Raw genomic sequence first — 27,227 nt, 5'->3', positions numbered from 1 at the left:
CATGCATACACAAACTGTTTTGCAGAGGCTGGAGGAGTATAAGGCGGTTGAAAAAGAGAGACTGCCTGGTAGACCAGAGGGGAATAGGGGTGGGTAAGGATGAGCTGAATTAGATGTCCATTTTAAACCGTGCGAGGGGCTGCATGGTTTTATGAGGAGTATAGAAAAATGAAAACACAGGTGTGGCCAAAAAGTATGGCTATTAACGGGAGAAAAAGGTGATGCCAGGACCTGGAGGTGTCTGGGGAGGTTTGTTCTAAGACACGGAGACTTAGCATGTTCACAGGCTTATAGGCATGGGCCAGCTGCGCGGGAGAAGGACTGAAGAGGATTGAAAAGAGGTAACGAGTGCAGCGAGGCGGGGTGGGATGTGCACATCAGAACCACCAGGAGCTTTTTAAAATTCCCATCTGGGCTCACCCCAGAACTACTCACTCAGACTCTTCAAATGTTGAACCAGAGAACCTGGGCTTTATTTTATTTATTTGTTTATTTTTGGACAGAGTCTTGCTCTGTCGCCCAGGCTGGAGTGCAGTGGCGTGATCTCAACTCACTGAAACCTCCACCCCATGGGTTCAAGTGATTCTCCTGCATCAGCCTCCCACATAGCTGGGATTATAGGCACCTGGCTAATTTTTGTATTTTTGTAGAGATGAGATTTCACCGTGTTGGCCAGGTTGGTCTCGACCTCCTGGCCTCAGGTGATCTGCCTGCCTCCATATCCTAAAGTGCTGGGATTACAGGCGTGAGCCACCATGCCCTGTCAGAGCCTGGGCTTTATTATTATTATTTTGAGATGGAGTCTTGTTCTGCTGCCCAGGCTGAAGTGCAGTGGTGCAATCTCAGCTCACTGCAGCCTCCGCCTCCTGGGTTCGTGGAATTCTCCTGCCTCAGCCCCCTAGGTAGCTGGGATTATAGGCACGTACCACCACGCCCAGTTAATTTTTGTATTTTTAGTAAAGATGGGGTTTCACCATATTGGCCAGGCTGGTCTCAAACTCCTGACCGCAGGTGATCCACCTGCCCCAGCCTCCCAAAGTGCCAGGATTACAGGCATAAGCCACTGCGCCTAGCCAAGAATGTGGGCTTTAAATAAGCTCCTTGAATGGCATCAAATGATAAATCAATTACACAGGAATAAATGTAACAAAAGATGTGCAAAGAACACTACAGAAGGCCAGGTACAGTGGCTCACACCTGTAATCCCAGCACTTAGGGAGGCCAAGGTGGACGAATCGCCTGAGGGCAGCAGTTCAAGACCAGCCTGGACAACATGGCAAAACCCCATCTCTACTAAAACTACAAAAATTAGCCAGGTGTGGTGGTGCACACCTATAATCCCAGCTACTCGGGAGGCTGAGGCAGGAGAATTGCTTGAACCTGAGAGGTGGAGGTTGCAGTGAGTCGAGATCACACCACCACTGCACTCCAGCCTGGGTTACAAAGTGAGAGCCTGTCTCAAATCACACACACACACACACACACACACACACACACACACACACACACATACACACAAAACAACACAGGGAAAGAGTCAACTTTTCAATAAATGGACTGAGTGTGCTCCTATGGGGGAAAAAATAAAATCTGACCCTTACCTCATATCATCAACAGATAAATGCCAGGTGGGTTGTGGTTTTCCATACGAAAAGCAGAAGAATAAATCTCATAAAAAATAATTGGCCGGGCACGGTGGCTCACACCTGTAATCCCAGCACTTTCGGAGGTTGAGGCAGGTAGATTAGATCAAGAGATTGAGACCATCCTGGCCAACAAGGTAAAACCCCATCTCTACTAAAAATACTAAAATTAGGCTGGGTGTAGTGGCTCGCGCTTATAATCCTAGCACTTTGGGAGGCCGAGGTGGGCAGATCAGGAGGTCAGGAGTTTGAGACCAGCCTGGCCAACACAATGAAACCCTGTCTCTACTAAAAATACAAAAATTACCTGGGCATGGTGGTGGGCACCTGCAATCCCAGATGCTCAGGAGGCTGAGGCAGGAGAATTGCCTGAACCTGGGAGGCAGAGGTTGCAGTGAGCCAAGATTGCATAACTGCACTCCAGCCTGGGTGACAGAGCAAGACTCCGTCTCAAAAAAAAAAAAAAAAAAAAAATTGTATGACTAATGGGAGGTTAGCAGTTACTCATGAGGCTGAGACGGGAGGATCGCTTGAGTCCAGGAATTCGAGAACTGCAGTGAGCTATGTCCGGCCTGGACAACAGAGTGAGATCGTGTCTCTAAAAAATAATAAGAATATGGTGGCACATGCCTGTAATCCCAGCTGCTCCTGAGGCAAGAGAATCGCTTGAACCCAGGAGGCAGAGGTTGTGGTAAGCTAAAATTGTACCATTGCACTCCAGCCTGGGAAACAAGAGTGAAACTCTGTCTCAAAAAAATAATAATAATGTTTAAAAGTTAACTAAAGCAATAAAAATAAAAAATAAATTTAAAAGATTAATGTATAATTCCATTTATGTAACACTCCAAAACAGGCAAAACTAATCCATATCCCCATAGAAATCAGGGTGGTAGTCCCTTTGAAGATGAGGAAAAGGATGAGGCTTTTGGCACCTGACAATATCTATTTCTTGACCTAGTTGAGGTTACAAAGGAGTTGGCTTTATAGTAATGCATTAACTTGTACATTTATGTTTTATGTACTTTTCTGTAAGTATGTTTTACTTCACATAAAGGTTTTAAGAAAAAGGAAATCTGCCAGGCACCATGGCTCACGCCAGTAATCTCAGCACTTTGGGAGGATGAGACAGGCAGATCACCTGAGGTCAGGAGTTCGAGACCAGCCTGACCAAAATGGTGAAACCCCATCTCTACTAAAAATACAAAATTAGCTGGGCATGGTGGCACATTCCTGTAATCCCAGCTACTCAGGAGGCTGAGGCAGGAGGATCGCTTGAACCCAAGAGGCAGAGGTTGTGGTGAGCCGAGATTGTACCATTACTGTACACTGCAGCCTGGGCAACAAGAGCGAAACTTGGTCAGAAAGATGGAAAGAAAGAAAGAAGGAAAAGAAAGGAAGGAAGGAAAGAAATCTTCCCAAGTAGTTTTTTTTTTAAGACAAGGTCTGGCTCTGTCACCCAGGCTGTGCGGTGGTGTTGTCTCAGCTCACTGCAAGCTCTGCCTCCCAGTCTCAAGTGATCCTCTCACCTCAGTCTCCTGACTACCTGGGACTACAGGTACGCACCACCATGACTGCCTTATTTTTGTATTTTTTGTAAAGATGGGGTTTCACCCTGTTGCCCAGAATGGTCTCAAACTTGTGAGCTCCAGTGATCCACCCACCTCGGCGTCCCAAAGTGCTGGGATTATAGGCATGAGACACTTCGACCAGGGCCCAAATGATTCTGATGGGCAACCATGTTTAGAGACCCCTGCTGTAGAGCCTGCTGGAGAGACACTGCTATAAAAGTCAAGTCTGTTTCAAGTGATGGAAACCAACTGTGACTCACAGATCTCAAATACTGACTCACATACAGAATCTGAAAAATCCAAAGCAGTTCCAGGAATGGCTAGTTCCAGATACTCCAACAAGATGATCAGGAACTGGTCTCTATCTCTTTGCTCAGATTTTCTCAGTCTCCTGCAGGCTCCCCGCTGAGGGCCGCTCTCAGCAAGTCCAGGCTGTGTCCTTCCAGCAGAGCCACCTGAACAGAAAGAAAATGTCCCCTTCTCTGGAGTCTTAGCAATAGTCCTGGGGCTTGTTCTCCTGACACTAGCTAGGGTCGCATGCCCACACTTGACCAATTGATGAGGCCAAAGGACTAACTTAGGATGGTTGGCCAAATGTGGGTCATGGTCTGCCCCTGGAGCTGGGGAGAATGGAGTCAGCCTCAGCTGAATCAGATTATCCATGTAAGGGGAAACTGGATTTTCCTCAAAGGAAACAGTGGGTGCCATTACCAAGAAAAAAGGGAAAAGATGCTTGGGCAGAAGAATTGGGAGCTATGGGCCGGAAGTCCCAATGGGGTCAAAGAAGAGGTGTGGTGGAGGAGGCTGCTGTCAGAGACTGGGCGTCTGAATGGTAATTTCAGAGGTGGGGCAGTTTCGGGTGATGACAGGGTCCGGGGCATGGCCATGGCAGTGGGTGACCCAGCTGTCAAGGAGCCAAGACACCAAGGTGTTGGTTTTCCAGCCCACAAGGAGTCTTCATTCATAAGGGTGTCACCCTAATAAAGCTCAGTCCCACGTGCTTCAGTCTCAGAATAGTATCTGATTCAAGACATACAAGTCAGCTGGGTGTGGTGGCTCACACCTGTAATCCCAGCACTTTGGGAGGCCAAGGTGGGAGGATTGCTTGAGCCCAGGAATTCAAGATCAGCCTGGACAACATGGCAAAAACCCACCTCTACAAAAAATACAAAATTTAGCCAGGCGTAGCTGTGCCCACCTGCAGATCCAGCTACTCAGGGAGCTGGGGTGGGAGGATCGTTTGAGCTAGGGAGGTCGAGGCTGCTGTGAGCTGAGATCCTGCCACTGCACTCCAGTCTGGGCGATAGAGTGAGACCTTGTCAAAAAAAAAAAAAAAATTCAGTATCCTAAAGTAATTAAAAAGCCATTTCCTTTAAAGTCAAAAGACTTTAAAATGATTCCTATAGTCAAAGCTACGCTAATAAAAATCCTCTCTTTTCTTTCTTCCTAAAGCAACTCTGTGCCATTCATTTCAATCTCTATCTCCCACCAAAAAAAAACTCCTTTTCCAAACCGACCTCACTTAGCCACTTTCCCACTATGGGATGACCAGTCTTTTTTTTTTTTTTTTTTTTTTTGAGACAAGTGGTGCAGTCATGGCGCTCACTGCAGCCTTGACCTCCTGGGTATAAGTGATCCTCCAACCTCAGCCGCCCCCACCTCGCCTGCCCACCCAGTAGCTGGGACTACAGGCACGTGCCACCACGACCAGCTAATTTTTGTATTTTTTGTAGAGATGGGGTTTCTTTCTCCATGTTACCCAGGCTGTTCTTGAGCTCCTAAGCTCAAGCAATCCACCCACCTTGGCTTCCCAAAGTGCTGGGGTTTCAGGTGTGAGCCATGGTGCCTGGCCCCGAATCAGTCTTCTTTAGGAAGGAGGTGAGATGGTGGAGACATTATTGGTCCCTGGTAGGCCAGGGTGTGAGAAGTCTGCCCAGCCTCTGCTTGACCATTTTTGTCCTATCACAAGGGGAGTGACCTAGGAGTCACCTAATACCAGCAGGTGGAGCAGCAAAACGGCCCTGAGTGTAAATGAACAGCAGGAGTTTAGTTGAAGTGCTCCCCATCACCATCCCTCTGCCTTAACAGCCTCCCTGTGACAACCCGGCACTTCTGCTGGGTAAGGAGGAACAGACAAGGCCGGAGCTGCCTCCCCCTTCAGTCATGGCCCTAGCAGTTTCGTTTTGTTTTGTTTGTTTGTTTCAGATGAAATCTCGCTCTGTCACCCAGGCTGGAGTGCAGTGGTGAAATCTCAGCTCACTGCAACCTCCACCTCCTGGGTTCAAGTGATTCTCCTGCCTCAGCCTCCTGAGTAGCTGGGACTACAGGCACCTGTCACCACGCCCAGCTACTTTTTGAATTTTTAGTAGAGATGGGGTTTCATCATGTTGGCCAGGCTGGTCTCAAACGCCTGACCTCAGGTGATGCGCCCACCTCGGCCTCCCAAAGTGCTGGGATTACAGGTGTGAGCCACCATCCTTGTCTGACCTAGCAGTTTTATTGATTTATTTTAACAATAACCATGAATTTGTTTTCTTTAGTATTGTAAATTGGGTACTAACATTTTGGCAAAAATCATTCTGAGGCTGTCAAGGACAGTAGCAAATTCTGAACATTCTACTTTCGATCTAATAAATGTTCACGTAAATTTAAACAACAATAAAGAACTATCAGCTGGGCGTGGTGGTTCACACCTAAACCCCAGCACTTTGGGACGCTAAGGCAAGAGGACTGCTGAGCCTAGGGGTTCAAGACCAGCCTGGGCAACTCAGTGGGACCTAGTCTCTTAAAAAAAAATTTAAGTAATAAATAAATAAATTTATTCAGGAGTGGTGGCATGAGGCTGCAGTGAGCCACGATCATGCCACTGCGCTCCAGCCTGGGCAACAGAGTGAGACCATCTCAAAAAAAAAGATAAAGATAAAGAAAAGGACCAGGCATGGTGGCTCATGCCAGTAATCCCAGCACTTTGGGAGGCTGAGGCGGGTGGATCACCTGAGGTCAGGAGTTCAAGACCAGCCTGGCTAACATGGTGAAACCTGTCTCTACCAAAAATACAAAAATTAGCCAGGTGTGGGGGCACACACCTGTATGTAGTCCCAGCTACTCAGGAGGCTGAGGCAGGAGAATCGTTTGAACCCGGGAGGCAGTGAGCTGAGATTGCACTACTGCACTCCAGCCTGGGCAACAGAGCAAGACCCCGTCTCAAAAAAAATAAAATAAGAGGAAAAAAAATCAGACTGGGTACAGATTGCCTCATCTGTGTGTGTGTGTGTGTGTGTGTGTGTGTGTGTGTGTGTGTATGTATTCTGGGGGTGTACTGCTCTCTGCTCTGGGTATATATATGTGGTAAAATATGCATGACATAAAATTTACCATCTTAACACTTTTTTTTTTTTTTCCAGGGACAGGGTCTCACTATGCTGCCAGGCTGGTCTTGAACTCATGGCCTCAAGTGATCCTCTTGCCTTGGCCTCCCAAAGTGTTGGAATTACACGTATGAAGCACTGGACCCAGCCCATTTTAACCATTTTTCAATGTAACATTCACATAGTTGCGTAACCATTACCACCATCCATCCCCAGAATTCATTTCATCTTGCAAAACTGGAGCTGTGTCCATGAAACAGTAACTCCCTGTTCTCATTCCTCCACCCCAGCCTCTGACACCCACTGTTCTATCTCTATGAATTTGACGACTTTGAGTACCTCATATAAGTGGAGTATTTGTCTTTTAGTGTCTGGCTTAATTCACTTAGCATAATGCCCTCCAGGTTCCTCCACGTGTAGCTGTGTCAGAATGTCTTTCCTTTTTCAGGCTGAACCATGTTCCACTGTAGGGGTACACCACATTTTGTGTTTCCATTCATCAGACGATGGACACTAGTGTTGCTTTCACATTTTAGCTACTTCGAATAATGCTGCTAAGGATATGAATGTACAAGTATTTATTCAAGACCCTGCTTTCAATTCTTTTGAGCATAAACCCAGAATTGAGATTACTGGGTCATTTGGTAGAGGTCTCATCTTTATGGGGAGTGGCCTGGCTTCTGGACCAGAGGGTGTTAGGAGCCTACATAGGAGCTTAGAGGGGATTCACTGTGTGACTGTGGGCAGGTCACTTTTCTCTGGAAACAGATCCTTGTTTCTGAAACAGATCCTTGTTTCTGCTCTTGTGGGGTTTTTTGTTATCGTTTTGTTTTACGCAGAGTCTCACTCTGTCGCCCAAGCTGGAATGCCATGGCACGATCTTGGCTCACTGCAATCTACATCCTCTTGCCTCAGACTCCTGAGTAGCTATCAGGCGCCCACCACGCCTGGATAAGTTTTGTACTTCTAGTAGAGATGGGATTTCATCATGTTGGCCAGGCTGGGGCTCAAACTCCTGATCTCAAGTGATCCGCCTGCCTCGGCCTGGAACTGTTGGGATTACAGGCGTGAGCCACGGTGCCTGGCCTTTAACTTTTTCTTTAAATTGAGACAGGGTCCTACTATGTGCTCAGGCTAATCTTGAACTCCTGGCCTCAAGTGATACTCCCTCCTTGGCCTCCCAAAGTGCTGGAATCACAGGCCTGAGTCACCGTGCCCAGCCAGGTGTTCTTAACCACACACAGTCCCGGGCCTCTTTTCCCGGGAGATTCTAATTCCATACCTGGCCTGGGGCCCAGGATATTTTTCTTTTTTTTTTTAAAGAGCCTTGGATGATTTTTATCCTCAGACAGGTTTAGGAACTGTGGGTCTGACGCTTTCCCTTGCAGCTCTGACTTCTGTGGCTCCATGGTCAGGAGACGGATGTGGAGTTCACATCCTAGTTCCCAGCACCACCTCAGTTTCTTCACCCGCTAAAGGAGGGCAGTGGCGCTGCCACAATGGAAATGAAAGAAAATAACCCACGAGTTTGTACCTAGTACTAAAACAAAATCAAACCAAACAAAAACGTATTCCCCGTTATCCTCGCCTTCCGCGGGGCGGTGTCCTCCCCCGTGGGTGTGTTCGTGTCGCCACCTGGTGGTGAGTCGAAGTCAGTGCACCCTCCTCGCCCTTTCACCCCCAAGCCAGGGCTGGTGGTCCCCAGTCAGAAGACAAGCCCCCGGAAGAGCTCAAAAGTGCACAGTGGAAGGGCCTGGGGTCCGGGGGTCCCAGCACATTCCACAGACCATCCCATCGATGGTGAGTAGCTGGAGTCGCTCTGCCGGCCTAGTCTGTTGTGCTCCCTTCTTAACAGTGAGGACGCAGCCTGCATGCCAGTGTCCTTGCAGACACCCTTTGTAAGGTAGAGGGACTTACACCTTTTCTCACAGCTGAGGACATTGAGGCTCAGAGAAGTTAAGTGTCTGGCACAAAGTCACACAACTTGATATGACTGAGCCAAGTCTCAAACCCAGGTGAGTCTTAACCCACAACTATTTCCACTAAGCCGCAAGCCCTCAGCCTCCCAAAATTAGCGGTCATGGTGGCACATGCCTGTAATCCCAGGTGTTTGAGAGGCTGAGGCAGAAGAATCACTTGAACCCAGAGGCAGAGGTTGCTGTGAGCTGAGATCGTGCTATTACACTCCACCATGAGCAACAAGTGTGAAACTCATCTCAAAAAAAAAAAAAAAAAGAAAGAAAGAAAAAGAAGAAAAGAAAACTGTAGCAAGTATCATGTAAAATTGATGAGTTTGGTTTTTGTTTTTGTTTTTTTTCTTTTGAGTCGAGGTCTTGCTTTGTTGCCTAGACTGGAGTGCAGTGGTGTGATCCTACCTCACTGCAGCCTTGAACTCACGGGTTCAAGCAATCCTCTTGCCTCAGCCTCCCAAAGTGCTGGGATTACCGGAGTGAGTCACCCTGCAGGGCCTAATTGTTGAGTATTAAACAAGCTAATACAGCAGACAAAGCACTTAGAGCAGTGCCTGGAACCCAGCACGCTCTCAATGAATACAACTACTGCTACTGCCAAAAGTGGCATTGCTGCTCCATCAGTCGTGCCCCGTGTGGACTACTCGCCAATGATCAAGAGAACTGCTCTTTTCTGTTCTGGAAAGATCACCGTCCCGTAGGGCGGGGCTCGCTATCAAAGAGAGCGGGCGCAGGGCCAGGCACAGGATCCAGCTGTTAATCCGAGTTTCCCATCACTGGACTCAACCAACTGAGCCAGGGTAAGCAAGCAGGGCAGTCAGGCCCCTCTTGGGAGGACTGACACGGATGCAGAAGGTGCGGGGGCACCTTTCCTATTAACACAGAGGGAAGTAGAGATGGGACACAGAGGCGCAAGGACATTTTTTGAGCATTTCAGGGGCAGGGACTTTGGTCCGTTCTGTTCACTGCTGTGCGTGGAGTGCCTAGAAGTGCCCTGCTCACAGTAGGGGCTCAATGAATTGCTATTGAATGGACCTCATTCTGTACCACAACAGCCCGACCTGTCCACTGTCTGTCCTCTGGCTCCAGCCCTCATCCATCTCTCCTGTTGGTCTGGGCCTGACTGGACAGAAACAGATCTGGTCCCCGTTCACTTGCCCTGGTTATGAGAACTGAGGACCAGGGGACTGCTGCTTCTGCCCCTGAGTCCTTGGGGGGTTGGAGGCCCCTCTCCGGCTGAACTAAGACTATGACTGTCCCACTGTGGGGGTCCCAGTGGACCACAGAGGTGTGCTGCACTGAGACAGAATTGGCCTGATGTGGCTTCAGCAGGCAGTGAGCAGCCTGTGCCTGGGTGTGTGTGAGCAGAGGGAAGAACTGTGTCTACCCAGGTGATTCCTTTTTTTTTTTTTTGAGATGGAGTCTCGTTCTGTCACCAGGCTTGAGTGCAGTGGCGAAATCTCAGCTCACTGCAACCTCCACCTCCCAGGTTCAAGCAATTCTCCCGCCTCAGCCTCCCAAGTAGCTGGTACTTACAGGCACATACCACCATGCCCAGCTAATTTTTGTACTTTTAGTAGAGACAGAGTTTCACCACGTTGACCAGGATGGTCTCGATCTCTTGGCCTCATGTTTCGCCCGCCTCGGCCTCCCAAAGTGCTGGGATTACAGGTGTGAGCCGCCGTGACCAGCTACCCAGGGATTCCTGACTCTGCTGGGGCCAGCTCAGAGTCACATGGATTAGGTGAAAAGCCATGGAGGCCCCCGCTAGCATCATTTTTCAGATTCCACTTTCTTTTTTCTTTTTTTGAGACAGGGTTTCACTCCCACCACCCAGGCTGGAGTCCGGTGATGCCCTCTCGGCTCACGGCAACCTCTGCTTTCCAGGCTCAAGCAATTCTCCTGCCTCTCCTATAGGCATGTGTCACCACTCCTGGAAAATTTTTGTATTTTTAGTAGAGATGGGGTTTCACCATGTTGACCACGCTGATCTCAAACTCCTGACCTCAGGTGATCTGCCTGCCTCGGCTTCTCAAAGTGCTGGGATTGCAGGCGTGAGCCACTGTGCCCAGTCCAGATTCCACTTTCTAGAGGAGATGTGAGTGTCCTTGTTTCATTCCCTGTACAGGCCGACAAGCAACTCTCATCTCCCAGACTGTGAGCCCCATGAGGGCAAAAACTGGGCTTGCATTGCATTTCCAGCTCCGGCAACCAGTGCCCAGCCGCCACCCAGGGCTTCGTCCAGCCAACAATTGAGAAGCCCCTCTGCAGGCCAAAGTGGGGCTGTGCCTGGGCTCTGAGCTCAGAGAATCTGCCTGAATCCCACCCACTCACTGCCCATCTGGGAGACCTGGACAGTGACTTAATCTCTCTGAGCCTCCAAGAAGCAAGGATAAGACAAGAACCCTGGCATTGGACTCCTAGGGTTCACCAAGAGAAACTTCCTTTTAGAATAGCCGCCCAGGGGCTATGTGATGTAACAACACAACCTGGACAAAGCTTGAGCCTGTGTGAGCCTGATCAAAGCCCAGCCCTGCTTTGTATTTCGCAAGAGCCCAGACGCACTCTCAGGCCACCGATCGACCACAGTTCCCTTTCTGATGAGCCCACCTGCATGGATCCTTTTGAGATGCAAATGTCATTTGCCAGTTTGAGACACTGATGCCCAGTCTGGAGCCTCCCAACAGGGGCAACGCTTACCACAGCCGCCCGGCATAAACTTGGGGAAACGGGACACTGCGTCTGTTTCTGGGCAAAACCACTCACCTTTAACTTTCTCCGAAGTCCCCTCCTTTCACCTCTGTGCCAAGTAAGCTAAGTGCTGGAGGCCTGAGGTGGAGTTCCTTTAGGGACCTGGGCCTCCACTTCCTTACTGGTGAAATGAAGGTAAAATAGCAAGCACATAGCTAGCATTCATAGGACACTTGCTCTGTGGCCAGCACTGTGCTAAGCACTGCACTTTCACGCTATTCAATTTTCACAACAATTTGTTTAGTCGATTACAACTGTCGTCACCACTTTACGGATTAGAAAAACAGGCACAGAGAAGTAAAGAAAACTATCTGTTTGCCTGCCTGCCTTCCTTCCTTCCCTCCTTCCTTCCTTCCTCTCTTCCTTTCTTCCTTCCTTCCCCTCTTCCTTCCTCTCTTCCTCTCTCTCTCTCTCTTTTTTCTTTATTTATCTTCTGAAAGGTTTAACTTTAGGAAACAGCTAAAATTCATATGGAATTAAGTCTGGGAACTACTGCCAGTGATCAAGCGGAGTTGTTTTTTTGTTTGTTTGTTTCAATAGAGACAGGGGCTTGCTATGTTGCCCAGGCTGGCCTGGAATTCCTGGGCTCAAATGATCCTTCTGCCTTTGCCTCCCAAAGTGCTGGAATTACAGGCGTGCTCCACCATGCCCGGCCAGAAATGTAATTTTTAGGCTAAACAAGGTATAATTATAGAGTCTCAAGCCTGTTTTTCTGGAAGCCTGGAGTACCTCTGTCAGATCAAAAGGTGCTAGAGGCTATCTCTGTTCCTGATCTGAATCTTATCCCTAAGCAGAAGTCTCATTTGAACTAAAATCTTCCCTCCTGATCCTAAACACACCCCTGACCCAAATCTGGATGCTTATACTGCCCCTAAATTCTCTCCACATGCTCATGGCTCATCCCTGTAGCTGCACCAAAACCTAGGAGTTTCTTTCTATTCTTTCTTTTTGAGATGGAGTTTTGCTCTTGTTGTCCAGGCTGGAATGTAATCACACGACTTCAGCTCGCTGCAACCTCCGCCTCCTGGGTTCAAGGGATTCTCCTGCCTCAACCTCCCGAATATCTGGGATTACAGGCACATGCCACCACACCTGGCAAATTTTTTGTATTTTTAGTAGAGATGGGGGTTTCACCATTTTGGTCAGGCTGGTCTCGAACTCCTGACCTCAGATGATCCACCCACCTCGGCCTCCCAAAGTGGTGAGGTTACAGGCGTAAGCCACCGCACCCAGCCTCTTTCTATTCTTTCCCAAGCTCCACTTTGACACTTCCTGCTTCTATCATGATCTCAACCTGTACTGGTTCCTAAGGGCTGAAAACAAATGGAACTGCATTCAAAGTATGAAAAATGTGAATACATTCTCCTCAAAAGTGTCTAAAGTAAGACATTTTTAAATTAAAATTTTGACATGCACTCAAAAGTGAGTTTTCTTTTAATATATTCAAAATGCATTCAAATTAAAAGGCAAAATACGGCTTATAATTAACAAATGCCAAAAATGTAATCAAATGGGTTTTTTGAAATGGAGTCTCGCTCTATCACCCAGACTGGAGTGCAGTGACATGATCTTGGCTCACTGCAACCTCTGCCTCCTGGGTTCAAATGATTCTCCTGCTTCAGCCTCCCAAGTACCTGGGTTTACAGGCACCCACCACCACACCCAGCTAATTTTTGTATTTTTAGTAAAGACGGGGTTCACCATATTGGTCAGACTGGTCTCGAACTCCTGACCTCAGGTGATCTGCCCCCCTCAGCTTCCCAGAGTGCTGGGATTACAGGCGTGAGCCACCACGCCCGGCCAGGTTTTTTGAAATTTTAATTCCATCTTATTAAATATTTTTAGAAAGACAAAACTGTTTGCAAAATAGCCTCCAATGTCCCTCTAGTTGTGAATATAAAGAATTGCTATCAGGCCTGGGAGGTGGCTCACACCTGTAATTCCAGCACTTTGGGAGGCTGAAGCAGGCAGATCCCCTGAGTCCAGGAGTTCAAGACCAACCTGGGCAACATGGAAAAAAATCCCATCTTTACAAAAAAAAAAAAAAAGTACAGTCGGGTGCAGTGGCTCACGCCTGTAATCCCAGCACTTTGGGAGGCTGAGGCAGATGGACTACCTGAGATCAGAAGTTCAAGAGCAGCCTGACCAACATGGAGAAACCCTGTCTCTACTAAAAATACAAAATTAGCCAGATATGGTAGCACAAACCTGTAGTCCCAGCTTCTTGGGAGGCTAAAGTGGGGAGGATGGCTTGAGTCCAGGAAGTCACAGTTGCTGTAAACTATAATCAGGCCACTGCTCTCCAGCCTGGGTGACAGAGCAAGACCCTGTCTCAAACAGAAAAAAAAAAAAAAAGAAGAAGTGCGATTATGCTTCACATATGTTGAAACTTACATGTATACAAATTTAACAGGAATATGAATTGTTTAGTATTGTCAGATGCTCCTTAGCTGACATGTGCAACTGTTAGGAATAGCACACGAATACATGAGAACCTCCAGAACATGGAAAGAAGCAAGAAAATGGACACTTGTTATGCAAATATCCATCACACCATGCAACCTGAGAGTAAAGGTCTGGGAATTTGTGTTTTCTTTCACCTAAGAGCTTCTGCAGCTCAAACCCTCCCCTCACTCCAAAGTCGTTTCCACCTCTGACGTCACTGCAGCTGGACCCGCATACCTCTCCCAGGTTTGGGTGCAGGTACCTGTGTTTTCTTTCTATTTTTTTTCAGAGAGGATGTGGCATTCTGTCACCCAGGCTGGAGTACAGTGGCGCAATCACGGCTCACTGCGGCCTCAACCTCTTGGGCTCAAGCAATCCTCCCGCCTCAGCCTCCTGATTAGCTGGACTATAGGCATGCACCACCACACCCAGCTTTACCTGTGGTTTTGAGGACAGAAGGTGAGAAACTGGAGAAGCGTCCCTGGAGCCTGAGCTGTGCCAGAGTGTGGATGGTCTTATAGTCCTGCTGAGTCAGCGCTGAGCCCCAGACCCCTTGTGAGACAGTTCTTAGTTCTCTTTTTTTTGAGATGGAGTTTCACTCTTGTTGCCCAGGCTGGAGTGCAATGGCGCAATCTCGGCTCACTGCAACCTCTGCCTCCCAGGTTCAAGTGATTCTCCTGTCTCGGCCTCCTGCATAGCTGGGATTACAGGCACCCACCACCATATCTGGCTAATTTTTGTATTTTTAGTGGAGACAGGGTTTCACCATGTTGAGCCACCACGCCCGGCTGTGAGACAGTTCTTAGCAATGTGTCTGTTTGGCATCTGCAATTCTCAGGAGCCCTCTGAAGTGCAGGTTGCAGGCAGGGCCACTCTTGTCCAGGCCAGGGAGCAGTCCTGCTCCAATGTGCCAAGTTCTTTGCTACCTGGAAACAGTTTGCACATGCTATGCCGTGTGCCTGGAACATTCTCTTTTCTGGCCTTCAAGATCCATCAGGCTGGGTGCAGTGGCTCATGCCTGTAATCCCAGCACTTTAGGAGGCCAAGGCAGGCAGATCACCTGAGGTCAGGAGTTCAAGACCAGCCTGGCCAATGTGGTGAAACCCCTCTCTACTAAAAATACAAAAATTAGCCAGGCATGGTGGCACATGCTTGTAATCCCAGCTACTTGGGAGGCTGAGGCAGGAGAGAATCACTTGAACCTGGGAGGGGGAGGTTACAGTGAGTCGAGATCATGCCATTGTACTCCAGCCTGGGTGACAAGAGCAAAACTCAGTCTCAAATATATATATATATATCTTTCAGATTTCAGTTTAAAAATCTATTCCTCAGGGCCAGGCATGGTGGCTCATGCCTGTAATCCCAGCACTTTGGGAGGCCGAGGCAGGCAGATTACCTGAGGTCAAGGGTTCGACACCAGCCTGAGCCTGGCCAACATGGTGAAGTGCCGTCTCTACTAAAAATACAAAAATTAGCTGGGCCTCTGTAATCCCAGCTACTTAGGAGGCTGAGACAGGAAAACTGCTTGACTCTGAGAGGCAGAGGTTGCAGTGAGCCAAGATTGTGCCATTGCACTCCAGCCTGAGCAACAGAACAAGACTCCATCTCAAAAAAAAAACAAAAAAAAAAAAAAAAAAAACCTTTCCTTCTCAGGTAGCCTTGTCTGTGCTGTAATCCAGACTGGATCCTACCTGCTATTCTCGTGGAGCCCAGCTCTTTTCCTCCTTGGCATTTCTCACAACTAATAATAATGAGATCATTATCACTAATTTGGGTATGTATGTCTCTACTGTCTGTCTCTCTCTCAAGCATGTAAGCTCCACGAGGGCAGGAACCACATCGTTTTGTTCATCTCTGTACGACCATGACTTAGCATAGCGCTTGGCACACAAAAGGTGCTCAGGAAATATTTGTTGACTGACACTCAGCTGTCAGTTTCCTTGCCTTTAATATCAGGGTGGTTTTGTTTGCTCGGTTGGTTGGTTGGTTTTGTTTTTGAGACAGGGTCTCACTCCATCGCCCAGGCTGGAGTGCAGTGGTGCGATGTTGGCTCACTGCAGCCTCTGCTCCTGGCTCAAGTCATCCTCCTGCCTCAGACTCCTAAGTAGCTGGGACCTCAGGCATGTAACACATTACTCAGCTAATTTTTAATTTTTTGTAGGGATAGGGTCTTGCTATGTTGCTCAGGCTGGTCTTGAACTTCTGGGCTCAAGTGATCCTCCCAAAGTGCTGGGATTACAGGCATGAGCCACTGCTCCTGGCTCACTGCAACCTCCGCCTTCCGGGTTCAAGCGATTCTCCTGCCCCAGCCTCCTAAATAGCTGGGATTACAGGCGCATGTCACCATGCCCAGCTAATTTTTGTATTGTTTTTTAGTAAAGATGGGGTTTCACCCCGTTGGTCAGGCTGTTCTTGAACTCCTGACCTCGTGATCTGCCCGCCTCGGCCTCCCAAAGTGCTGGGATTACAGGCGTGAGCCACTGTACCCAGCCCATATCAGGGTGTTAATGTCCGTCTCATAAATATTATTGTGAGGGTGGAGTAAGAATGAGAGCAAGCCACAGCTGGTGGACAAGAAATGCTGTTATTATTATATGATGAGAGCCAAGTGAGGACTGACTCTCCGAAGTGGTGACCTGAGGGCTGTTTGGAGTTGGATAGGTTTCATGGAATAGGGAGGGGATTCCAGGAGGGAACAGCCTGAGCAACGCCATGGAGGACAGAAGTGTAAAGGCAGTAAGGAAACCTGTGTGGCTGGATGAAGAGTGTAGCTTGGGATAACCCCATGGTTAGAAAGTGAGACTGGGGCCAGATCAGGGAGAGCCTTGAATGCCAACCCAACACATTTAAATTTAATCCTTAGGCAGCAGGGAGCCAATGAATGTTTTGGAACACAGGTGACATATGAAGATGTCGTATTTTAGAAAGGTTAATTATGGTAAATCCATATCAAATGGACCAAGGAAGTGAAGAAAGACAAAAAGCATGACTGTGTCGTTCAAACTCCATCTTGTGACCATAAAAAAGATGCCAGGGTTAGGAGCAACAGCCCTGACAGAAGACAGCTCTGGATTCCAGCCCTGGCGCAGCAACTTCACTGTCTGGCTGACGGGCGAACAATTCCCTCCCTCGGCTTCAGCTTCTCTACCTGTAAAGTGAGATATTGATCTCTACTCTGTCTATCTCATTGGACTTCTATGAGAATCAAATGAAAAAATAATGAACTCATTTAAAAAACTGAACCTCAGGCTCCTGTCTATAACCCCAACACTATGGGAGGCCAAGAGGAGAGGATTGCTCGACCAGGAGTTGGAGACCAGCCTGGGCAACATAACAAGACCTCATCTCTATAGCTGGGCACAGTGTCGAATGCCTGTAGTCCCAGCCACTCAGGAGGCTGAGGCTGGAGGATCACTTGAGCCTGGGAGTTCGAGGCTGCAATAAGCTATAATCAGGCCACTGGACTTCAGCCTGGGATACAGCAAGATCCTGTCTTCACAAGATTTTTCTTTTTCTTTTGTTTTTGAGAAGGAGTCTTGCTCTGTCGCCCAGGCTGGAGTGCAGTGGCACCATCTCTGCTCATTGCAACCTCTGCCTCCCGGGTACAAGCGATTCTCCTGCCTCATCCTCCCGAGTAGCTGGGACTACAGGTGTGTGACACCACACCCAGCTAATTTTGTGTTTTTTTTAGTAGAGACGGGGTTTCACCATGTTTGCCAGGCTGTTCTCAAACTCCTGACCTCATGAGCCGCCTGCCTTGGCCTCCCAAAGTGCTGGGATTTCAGGCATGAGCCACCGTGCCTGGCTGATCTTGTCTTCAAAAAAAAAATTCAACCTCCATCCTGTGTCAAGTTGTGTAGTGGAAGTGCTCTAAAAAGAGGCACACAATGACCAATTTTTTTTCTTTTTTTTTTGAGATGGAGTCTCGCTCTGTCCCTCTGGCTGGAGTACGGTGGTGCAATGTCAGCTCACTGCAACCTCCGCCTCCTGGGTTCAAGCGATTCTCCCGCCTCAGCCTCCCGAGTAGTTGAGACTATAGGCACCTGCCACTGTGCCCAGGTAATTTTTTGTATTTTTAGTAGAGACAGGGTTTCACCACGTTAGCCAGGATGGTCTCAATCTCCCGACCTTGTGATCCACCCACCTCGGCCTCCCAAAGTGCTAGGATTACAGGCATGGCCACCGCACCCAGCCTATTTTTTTCTTTTTTCTTTTACAGATAGGATCTAGCTCTGTTGCCCAGCCTGGAGTACAGTGGCAGGATCATAACTCATTGCAGCTTCAAACTCCTGGGCTCAAGCAATCCACTTGTCTCAGCCTCCCAAAGGGCTGCGATTATAGGCATGAGCCACTATGCCTTGCCAGTGACCAATTATTGAGTGCTCACTGTGTGCAGCTTTCCATCTATCATCTCATTTAATCTGCACATTCGCTGGGGCATGGGGTTGTGCACATGTGTTGTCTCTGCTACTCGGAAGGCTGAGACAGGAGGATCACTTAAATCCAGGAGTTTGAGGCTGCAGTGAACTATGATCACACCACTGTACTCCAGCCTGGGCAACAAAATGAGACCCTATCTCTAAAATAAATAAATAAAAATAAAATGTAAAAATCTGCACAGTCTCACTAACCAATTGATGCTACTATCAAATCTGGTTTTTGGGTTTTTTAAATCCATTTTATAGCTGGATGCAGTGGCTCACACCTGTAATCCTGGCACTTTGGGAGGCCAAGGCAGGTGGATCCCCTGAGGTCAGGAGTTCAAGATCAGCCTGGCCAACATGGTGAAACACTGTCTCTACTAAAAATACAAAAAATTAGCAGGGCATGGTGGCAGGTGCCTGTAATCCCAGTTACTCAGGAGGCTGAGGCAGGAGAATCGCTTGAACCTGGGAGGCGGAGGTTGTGGTGAGCCGAGATTGTGCCATTGCACTCCAGCCTGGGCAACAAGAGCAAGAATCTGTCTCAAAAAAAAAAAAAAAATCCATTTTACAAATGAGGAAAAGGAGCTTCAGAGTCTCACCCAAGTAACTCACCCACAGTGTTCAGCTCTTCTGTGGCAGGGCTCAGGGCTTGGGCTCAGGGCTTGGACTCAGGGCTGACCCAGGTCTGAGATGGCTTCCTCCCACCAGGCCATTTCCAACCTCTAGACCTTTGTTTTGCTGTTCCCTTTCCTGGTAGCCTATCCTGTTTTCTTTCTTTTTTTCTCTCTCTCTTTTTTGAGTTGGAGTCTCTTTCTGTGGCCCAGGCTGGAGTGCAGTGCCATGATCTCAGCTCACTGCAGCCTCTAGTGGCCTGGGGTTCAAGTGATTCTCCTGCCTCAGCCTCTTGAGTAGCTGGGACTATAGGCACGTGCCACCATGCCCCGCTAATTTTTGTATTTTTAGTAGAGATGGGGTTTCACCATGTTGGCCAGGCTGGTCTCGAACTCCTGATCTCAGTGATCCATCTGCCTCGGTCTCCCAAAGTGCTGGGATTACAGGTGTGAGCCACCACATCTGGCCACATCCTATCTTTTTTTTCATTTTTGCATGTGCAGTTTCTACCCATCTTTCAGGTTTTAGATCAGTCTTCTGGAAGCTTCTGGGACCTCTAATTGGGCCCCTCCTCTGAGCTTTCTCAGCATTTAACCAAATTTCTCCCATGACATTAATCATACCAACACTCTATCCCTGGTCTACAAGCCTTAAAAAAAAAAAATGTCCAGGCCAGGTGCGGTGGCTCAAGACTGTAATCCCAGCACTTTGGGAGGCCGAGGCAGGAGAATCACGTGAGGTCAGGAGTTTGAGACCGTCTTGGCCAACATGGTAAAACCCTGTCTCCACAAAACAATACAAAAATTAGCTGGGCACGTGCCTGTAGCCGCAGCTACTCGGGAGGCTGAGGCAGGAGAATCACTTGAACTGGGGAGACGGAGATTGCAGTGAGCCAAGATTGCACCACTGCATTCCAGCCTGGTGACAGAGCAAGACTCTGTCTCAAAAAGAAAAAAAAAAAAAAACAGGCATGGTGGCACAAGCAATTTGGGAGGTTGAGGCTGGAGAATCGCTTGAACCCAGGAGGCAGAGGTTGTAATGAGTCAAGATCGTGCCACTGAACTCCAGCCTGGGAGACAGAGTGAAACCCTGTCTCAAAAAAATAAATAAGTAAAATAAAATTAAAAATAAAAATACATAAATTATCCAGGCATGGTGGCAGGCGCCTGTAATCCCAGTTACTCAGGAGGCTGAGAAGCAAGAATTACTTGTACTCAGGCGGCAGAGATTGCAGTGAGCCAGGATCACACAACTGCACTCCAACCTGGGTAACGAGAGCAAAATTCTGTCTCAAAAAAAAAAAAGCCTGTCCCCTGTCAGTAAAAAAGGAAAAGAGTTAAGTGTATAACTCCAATACAGACATATTCTTTATAAATTATATACATTTCTGTCAACCATATATTAAATATTTGTAAATCCTAGTTCTTATTTATCTATTTTTACTTTTTGAGTTGGAGTCTTGCTCTGTCACCCAGGCTGGAGTGCAGTGGTAGGATCTGGGCTCACTGCAGCCTCCATCTCCCGGGTTCAAGCGATTCTCCTTCCTCAGCCTCCCAAGTAGCTGGGACTACAGGTGCCCACCAAGACTCCTGGCTAATTTTTGAATTTTTAGTAGAGACAGCGTTTCACCATGCTGGCCAGACTGGTCTGGAACTCCTGACCTCAAATGATCCACCTGTCTCAGCCTCCCAAAGTGCTGGGATTACAGGCATGAGTCACCGCTCCCGGCCCTGGTTCTTATTTTTTGTGAGAAATAAAGATAAATACAAGATAAACACGATACAGTCTAATGTTTTCTTCCCACATCCCACTGACAAATGACCAACTGGCCCCTCTCATCCCAAGCTTCTGGGGACTTCTGGGGGCAGGTGGAACTGGTGGCCATCCTGCAGGCTGCTGGGGATCTGGGAAGGACTGGAGTTGAGATTCTTCCCCCAGTGGCCTGGGCCAAGCGGGGGCCATTAGTGGGGGGGTCGTGGGATGTAGCACCTCCCACAGGGCGGCCAGGCCTCCACTCCTTGAGCAGGGGAAGGAGGGGTGAGGCTGAGCCGGGATTAGCAGGAGTCGGGAGGGAGGCTCCTAGACCTGCAGAGAAAGGGGCGCGGATAGGTGAAGGCACCATGCCTCTGCAGAACGAAACCCTCCGAGAGGTGTGGGCCTCTGACAGGTCTGGAAGGCCCCCATTTTGGGGTACCTGAACCCTGGGGGGCTTAGATGGAAGGGATGGGTAGGATGGGGAGGGAGGGGACAGGAGACAGGCTGATCCCTTTGCTACCCTCAGTGGGCATGAAGAAGAAAGCCTGAGCCCGGAGGCCCAGCGGCGCCCCAAGCAGGTATGCCACCCCACTTGGAAAGGAAGCAGAAAGGTGTCCCCAGTGTGCGTAAACTCACGCAGAGTATGGGGTCTAGGGGTGGGACAGGTCCCCCTCAGCAGGGTCTGGGGGTTGCATGTCTGAAGATTTGTGGGCAGAAAGGGCTGTGTGGGGGCTTGGGGTTTCCAGGGGAGGTACTGGGACTTTGGAGCATTGGATGGGCCGCGATGCACGGAAGGGGTCATGCTTCCTCACTCCAGGAAGGCGGCTGCAGTTCCTCCCGGATAATCTGCGGTTATTTCTGGCAGCTCAAGGGATTAGAGGGGGATGGGCAGCCTCAGAACCCCCCTTTCCTTCTTCGTCCTCCTCTTGACCCCCCTTCCGCAGCGACCCGTCCCGGCACAGAGGCCAAGGAAGAAGAAGACGGAGGCCCCCGAATCCCCCTGCCCCACGGGATCCAAGCCCCGGAAGCCCGGAGGTGGGCGGGGGCGGGGTGCGGAGCGGGGCGAACCCCCAGGGTGTGGGCTGCGGGTGGGAGGGGCCTGAGGGCCCGCCCGGGGTCCAGGGGAGGAAGGGGCGGCGAATGGGGTTGGGAGCTGGCAGCTGGTGGGGTAGAAGGGGTGGGAGGCTGAATGGAGGCCGGGGAGGAGTGTCGAAAGTGGAAGGGGCCCAGGGGAGACCCCCTAGGGTGAGAAGCCCGAGGGGGCACGCCCAGGCTTGGGGGTAGCTGGTAGAGGTGCTGCCTCGCGGACCCGCGGATGGGACCCTGTCTGAACCCCGCATCTGGACTCAGCTGGGCGAAGGGGAAGGCCGCGAGAGGAGCCTTCCCCGGACCCAGCGGAGGCCCGGGCACCGCAGACGGTCTACGCCAGGTTCCTCAGGGACCCCGAGGCCAAGAAGCGAGACCCCCGGGAAACCTTTCTGGTAGCCCGTGCCCCAGACGCGGAGGACGGTGAGAGAGGGTCCTGGGGACGCGGGTGAGGGGGCGGTGGAGCCAAGGAGAGAAGGGGCTGGCTGGACAGGACGACCCCGAGAGGCAGAAAACAGCTGTAGCCAAACAGCCCCCACTTCTCTGGCCTTGTCTTTGAGCCAGGTATTGTGCTAAGCACCAACTACAAGAGGGTGATTCTCTTGTTCCCACCACCCCATTGTACAGCTGGAGAAACTGAGTCAGAGAGGGGTTAAGGGTTTTGCCTTAAAGTTAGGAGCCAGAAGTCTCCCAGATGGGTCTGACTCAAGATGAGAAACAGACAAGGTCAGGGAGAAGCAGAGTGGGTGCAGGGAGAAGGGGCAAGGGGAGTGTGTAAGGGGAGGAGGGTGGCAGGGAGGGAGAGGGAGGCCATTTCCCCAGGACAGGATTCCAGTAACCCCAGCCACTCCCCTGACTTGCAGACCCTGAAGGCTGCCAGTCACCCTCACTCTTCTGGGAAGGTGCCAGGTCTCCTGTTCTTGTTTCAGAAGGGCAGGCTCCCCTCCTGGTGCCCATGCACCACTTCTCAGCAGGCTGGAGGGACGGGGCTCCCCAGATAAGGAGGGCCCCACTCAAACCCCCATTATGAAGAGTTTCTACCTACAGAGGAGGAGGAGGAAGAGGAGGATGAGGATGATGAGGAAGAGGAGGCAGAGGAAAAGAAAAAGAAAATCCTTCTGCCTCCCAAGAAGCCTCTGAAAGAGAAGAGCTCCGCAGACCTGAAGGAGAAGAGGGCCAAGGCCCAGGGCCTAAGGGGTGGGTGCTGAGAGAGCCCACGGGGAAGCAGAACAGCCCTGTCCTTGGGGGTGGGGCTTGGCATCTCACTGAGACACAGTGGTCGAGGCCTCAAAACAAACCCAGAGCTGGGACGGGAGGGATTTTCCTCTGACAGTTTCTTCCCCCGATGGTCCTTAAGGACATAGACCAATATATGCCCCACTGCCCCACCCCTTGTGCTGTGTGAGCCAGGGGAGGGGAGGAGCGAAGAGTCTAGTTTTTTCTTTTATTTTCTTTTCTTTTTGAGACAAAATGTTGCCTTTGTTGCCCAGGCTGGCAATGGCAGGACCTCGGCTCACCAAAACCTCCACCTCTCGGGTTCAAGCAATTCTCCTGCCTCAGCCTCCCGAGTAGCTGGGATTACAGGCACACGCCACCATGCCTGGCTAATTTTGTGTTTTTAGTAGAGACGGGGTTTCTCCATGTTGGGCAGGCTGGTCTCGAACTCCCAACTTCAGGTGATCCACCCAACTCAGCCTCCCAAAGTGCTGGGATTACAGGTGTGAGCCACTGCGCCCAGACAGGATTCTAGTTTTCTTTGTGTTTTTTGTTTAGTTTTTGTTTTAACTCAATGGAAATTGTTATCATTTTTATAAAAGTATCAAAGTGGTTACAGTAAAAGGAAATCAGTGAGTCAGTGCGGTGACGTCATCCTGGCCTGGGTAACTTACCTGATAGATACCAGCAGCCTGGCCTAGAGCTAGGAACTTGGGCCTCTGAGGCCGGGAACGCACACTCTGTAGCGGTGACCAGAGAAGGGTTCCTGGAAGACACGGGACAAATGGCCGGATTCGGAGGCTCGGTTAGAAGGCCTGGTGTTTATTCATTCGGGAACTGCTTGTTAAGCTCCTGGTCTTTGTCCAGAGCTTTTTTGGACTCAGGGAAAGAAAAACCAAGACCAGCAGAAGTCAATACAAAAGTTAGCCGGGCGTGGTGGCAGCACCTGTAGTCCCAGCTACTTGGGAAGCTGAGGCACAAGAATTACTTGAACCCAGGAGGCAGAGGTTGCAGTGAGCGGAGATCCTGCCACTGCACTCCAGCCTGGGCAACAGAGCGAGGCTCTGTCTCAAAAAAAAAAAAAAAAAAAAAAAAAAAAAAAAAAAAGCAGAAGAAGGCAGGCTGTGGTCCCCTGTCAAGACTTCAGCCTCCCTGGGGACTATAGGGAGGCGAGAGGGTTGGAAGGCAGCCTTCAGTCCCAGTAGACACCGTCTCTGCCTGACCCCCATCTTCCATTTCCAGGAGACCTGGGAAGCCCTGACCCCCCACCGAAACCTCTTCGCACTAGGAATAAAGAAGCCCCAGCAGGGGAGGGGACCAAGATAAGAAAGACCAAGAAGAAAGGTGAGCCCAGCCCAGGGAGGAACAGGGGACTCTAGCTGCGGTGGGGGTTGTGACACTTTCACATCCACAATGCAGGGTCTGGGGAGGCAGACAAGGACCCCTCGGGGAGCCCAGCCAGTGCCAGAAAGAGCCCAGCAGCCCTGTTTCTGGTTGGGGAAGGCAGTCCTGCCAAGAAGGCTCTGAAGAAGAAAGGTGGATGGCAAGGGCTTCTGGTGTGGTGACATCTTGAGGTGGTCCTGGGGGCAGGGGGCTGGTGGGTCCTTACGTCATATGGGACAGTGCCAGGTAAGGAGCTGTGGGGTCTAGAGTCAGACAGCGTGCGGGGCATCTTCATCCCCGCTTTGATAGCTGTGTGGTCTCAGATAGGTGTCTTAGCCTTTCTGGGCTCTAATGATAACATGGGGTTGACCCCTCTTGTGGTTGTGGGGAGCATCCAAGTGAGACATGGGTGCAAACCAGGGTGAGGAATTCACAGCCTTGTTTTCCCCTCTGTGCCCAGGCACTCCCAAAGGCGAGAGAAAGGAGGAAGAGGAGGAGGACAAGGCAGCTACGGTGACAAAGAACAGCAATCAAAAGGGCAAAGCCAAAGGAAAAGGAAAAAAGGTTGGGGCCCAGCGGGACAGGGGGCTGAGGTCCCTTCAGGAAGCAGAGGCAGGGGCCTGGACCTGGGATCCTAGAGGGTGGGGCCTTGGAGTCACTTGAGGTTAGAACCTTGGCTCCCCCTCTCATGATAGGATATGAGGACAAAGGGAACCAGGTGTGCACAAACAGAGGAGGCGTTTGTGGGATCATCAGGCTAGGACTGGCCACGCAAGGGCCTTATGTCATCTGGGCTCTCTGAGGCCACCCCTCTGCAGCGTAACCATCAGAGAGCCAGGGATGCCCCCACCCCCATGTTTTCCGTGCTAGGGAGCACATAGGCAGAGAGGCATGTGAGGACTGACTGACTGTTAGCTGTACCAGTTGTTAAAATGTTTCTACCCTACTGCCCTGAGCTCCCTAGGCACTTTCACCCACCCTACCCAGGACTTCCCAACCTCCCAGGAACTAAGTACTCCAGCAATGAAGGAATTAACACTGCCCTTCAGGGGCCTCCACGTTCCTCCTCCAAGCTTGCCAGTGGGCATCTCCAACAGGTTGTTACATATTTTGAATATTGCCCCTGCTCACAAACAGGACTCAGGTGCCAACACACAAAAGCTGGAGTGAGCAGGAGAGGGAGGGCGAACTGAGAGAAAGTAACGAAAGTCTTGGAGGAACAGGTTTCCCCCACTGGGGAGGGCACCATGAGGACGGGGCCTGGGTTTTAGCTTTGTAGGTCGATTAGTTTGTGCGGGAGGGGTCAGGTCTGGGGGGACTGATTCACATTAACCGAGATCACCAGATGCTGATGTACAATCTGAAAGGCCAGTTTACTGTCTCCCAGGGGGAATATAACCACAGAGCAGCCTGCAGTACAGTAGGCTCTTGAAATTCGCAGCTGCTGAAGTGTTTGAATAAGCTCTGGCTTTCTCCGCCTCACGTTCCAAACATAGTCTTTTATTTCCCAAGCTGCTTCTGGAACAGCCTAGAGTGGAGAATGGGTGGTCACACGTCCCTGAGCTGGGGGCTCATATACTCCATCTCTACTAAAAATACAAAAATTAGCAGAGTGTGGTGGTGTGCACCTGTAGTCCCAGCTACTTGGGAGGATGAGGCAGGAGAATCGCTTGAACCCAAGCAGTGGAGGTTGCGGTGAGCTGAGATCGTGCCACTGCACTCCAGCCTGGGTGACAGAGTGAGACTCCATCTCAAAAAAAAAAATGGCCAACCACAGCACATCAGGCCTTCTTTCTGGCTCCCAAATAGCACTGGACCCTCAAATGCACACACCCAGGCTGGCAGTCCATGCTTGCTCCTGTTGGAAAGTTGGGCTTAGAATCTTGGCTCCCTTCCTGTGAGGGATAGAACATGAGAACAAAGGGTGCCAGGTTTGTGAGAACAGAAGGGGCTGTTGTGGGGTCACCAGGCCACCCTAGGGCTTTCTGTCACCAAATTGTTCCTAGGAGTTTCTCAGTGAGCAAAGTGAGCTTACATATTCATTCATGTATTAGCTATGCATTGCTGTGTAACAAATCACCCCAAAATGAATACCTAAAAACATTTACTTTCTTATTCTTACTCTGAGAGTCAGGAATCTAGGAGTGGCTCAGCAGAGTAGTTCTGGCTCAGGGTCTCTGATGAAGTTGCAATCAGAATGTCAGCTGGGGCTGCTGTCATTCTGAAGGCTTCACTGGAAATGAAGGTTCCACTTTTAAAATAGCTTCCTGTGGTGGGTGTTAGCTGGAGATCTCAGTTCCTTCCTACAGGGACCTCTCCTGGGGGCTGCGTGAGTGTTCTTATGATATGGCAGCCAACTTCTCCCAAAGCCCAAGGGACAGAGAGCCATGTAGAAGCCACAATGTATTTTATGACCTAACCTTGGAAGTGGCCCACCATCACTTCTGCCATATTCTACTGGTCACAGGGACCAACCCTGGTATGCAGTGGGAGGAGTCTACACTAAGGCACAAATACCAGGAGACAAGAATCACTGGGTGCCGTCTTATGATAATGAATATCATTTTGACTGTGATATTCATTATTTACTATATGCTAACAATAACAGTAGTAACTAACACTTCCATAGTGCTTAGAACACAGCAGTCCATTCTGTCAGCCCCACTTCACTACCTGAGACAGTATGTAAAGGACGGAAGGTTTTTTTTGAGATGGAGTCTCACTCTGTTGCCAGGCTGGAGTGCAGTGGCACCATCTCAGCTCACTGCAACCTCCACCTCTCAGGTTCAAGCAATTCTCCAGCCTCAGCCTCCTGCGTAGCTGGGATTACAGGTGCGCACCATGCCCAGTTGATTTTTGTGTTTTTAGTTGAGACAGCGTTTCACCATGTTGGCCAGGATGGTCTTGATCTCTTGACCTTGTGATCTGCCTGCCTCAACCTCCCAAAGTGCTGGGATTACAGGCATGGCCAAGGGAAGGTCCTTCTTTTTTTTTTTTTTTTTTTTTT

At 49.8% G+C, this 27,227-nt stretch overlaps 1 protein-coding gene across 3 annotated transcripts in view; it reads left to right on the top strand.

The window, feature by feature from the left end:
* Positions 1 to 20,806: 20,806 nt before the first annotated feature.
* Positions 20,807 to 27,227, top strand: part of TULP1 (TUB like protein 1) — a 15,801-nt gene continuing 9,380 nt past the window's right edge. For 2 of the 3 annotated variants that reach the window (XM_032253529.1, XM_032253527.1), the window contains exons 1-8: positions 20,807 to 20,948; positions 21,063 to 21,114; positions 21,481 to 21,571; positions 21,887 to 22,045; positions 22,670 to 22,819; positions 24,080 to 24,181; positions 24,257 to 24,373; positions 24,681 to 24,784. In XM_032253529.1, the coding sequence (XP_032109420.1) occupies positions 20,902 to 20,948; positions 21,063 to 21,114; positions 21,481 to 21,571; positions 21,887 to 22,045; positions 22,670 to 22,819; positions 24,080 to 24,181; positions 24,257 to 24,373; positions 24,681 to 24,784 (822 nt within the window). In that variant the 5' untranslated portion in view covers positions 20,807 to 20,901. The remainder of the gene's footprint in view (positions 20,949 to 21,062; positions 21,115 to 21,480; positions 21,572 to 21,886; positions 22,046 to 22,669; positions 22,820 to 24,079; positions 24,182 to 24,256; positions 24,374 to 24,680; positions 24,785 to 27,227) is intronic. The other variant, XM_032253530.1, reaches the window with a different exon arrangement.

Source organism: Sapajus apella, unplaced genomic scaffold (assembly GCF_009761245.1).
Source record: "Sapajus apella isolate SASKATOON/1434 unplaced genomic scaffold, GSC_monkey_1.0 scaffold83, whole genome shotgun sequence".
Classification (NCBI taxonomy): Eukaryota; Metazoa; Chordata; class Mammalia; order Primates; family Cebidae; genus Sapajus; species Sapajus apella.
This window is presented reverse-complemented; position numbering and strand designations above follow the sequence as displayed.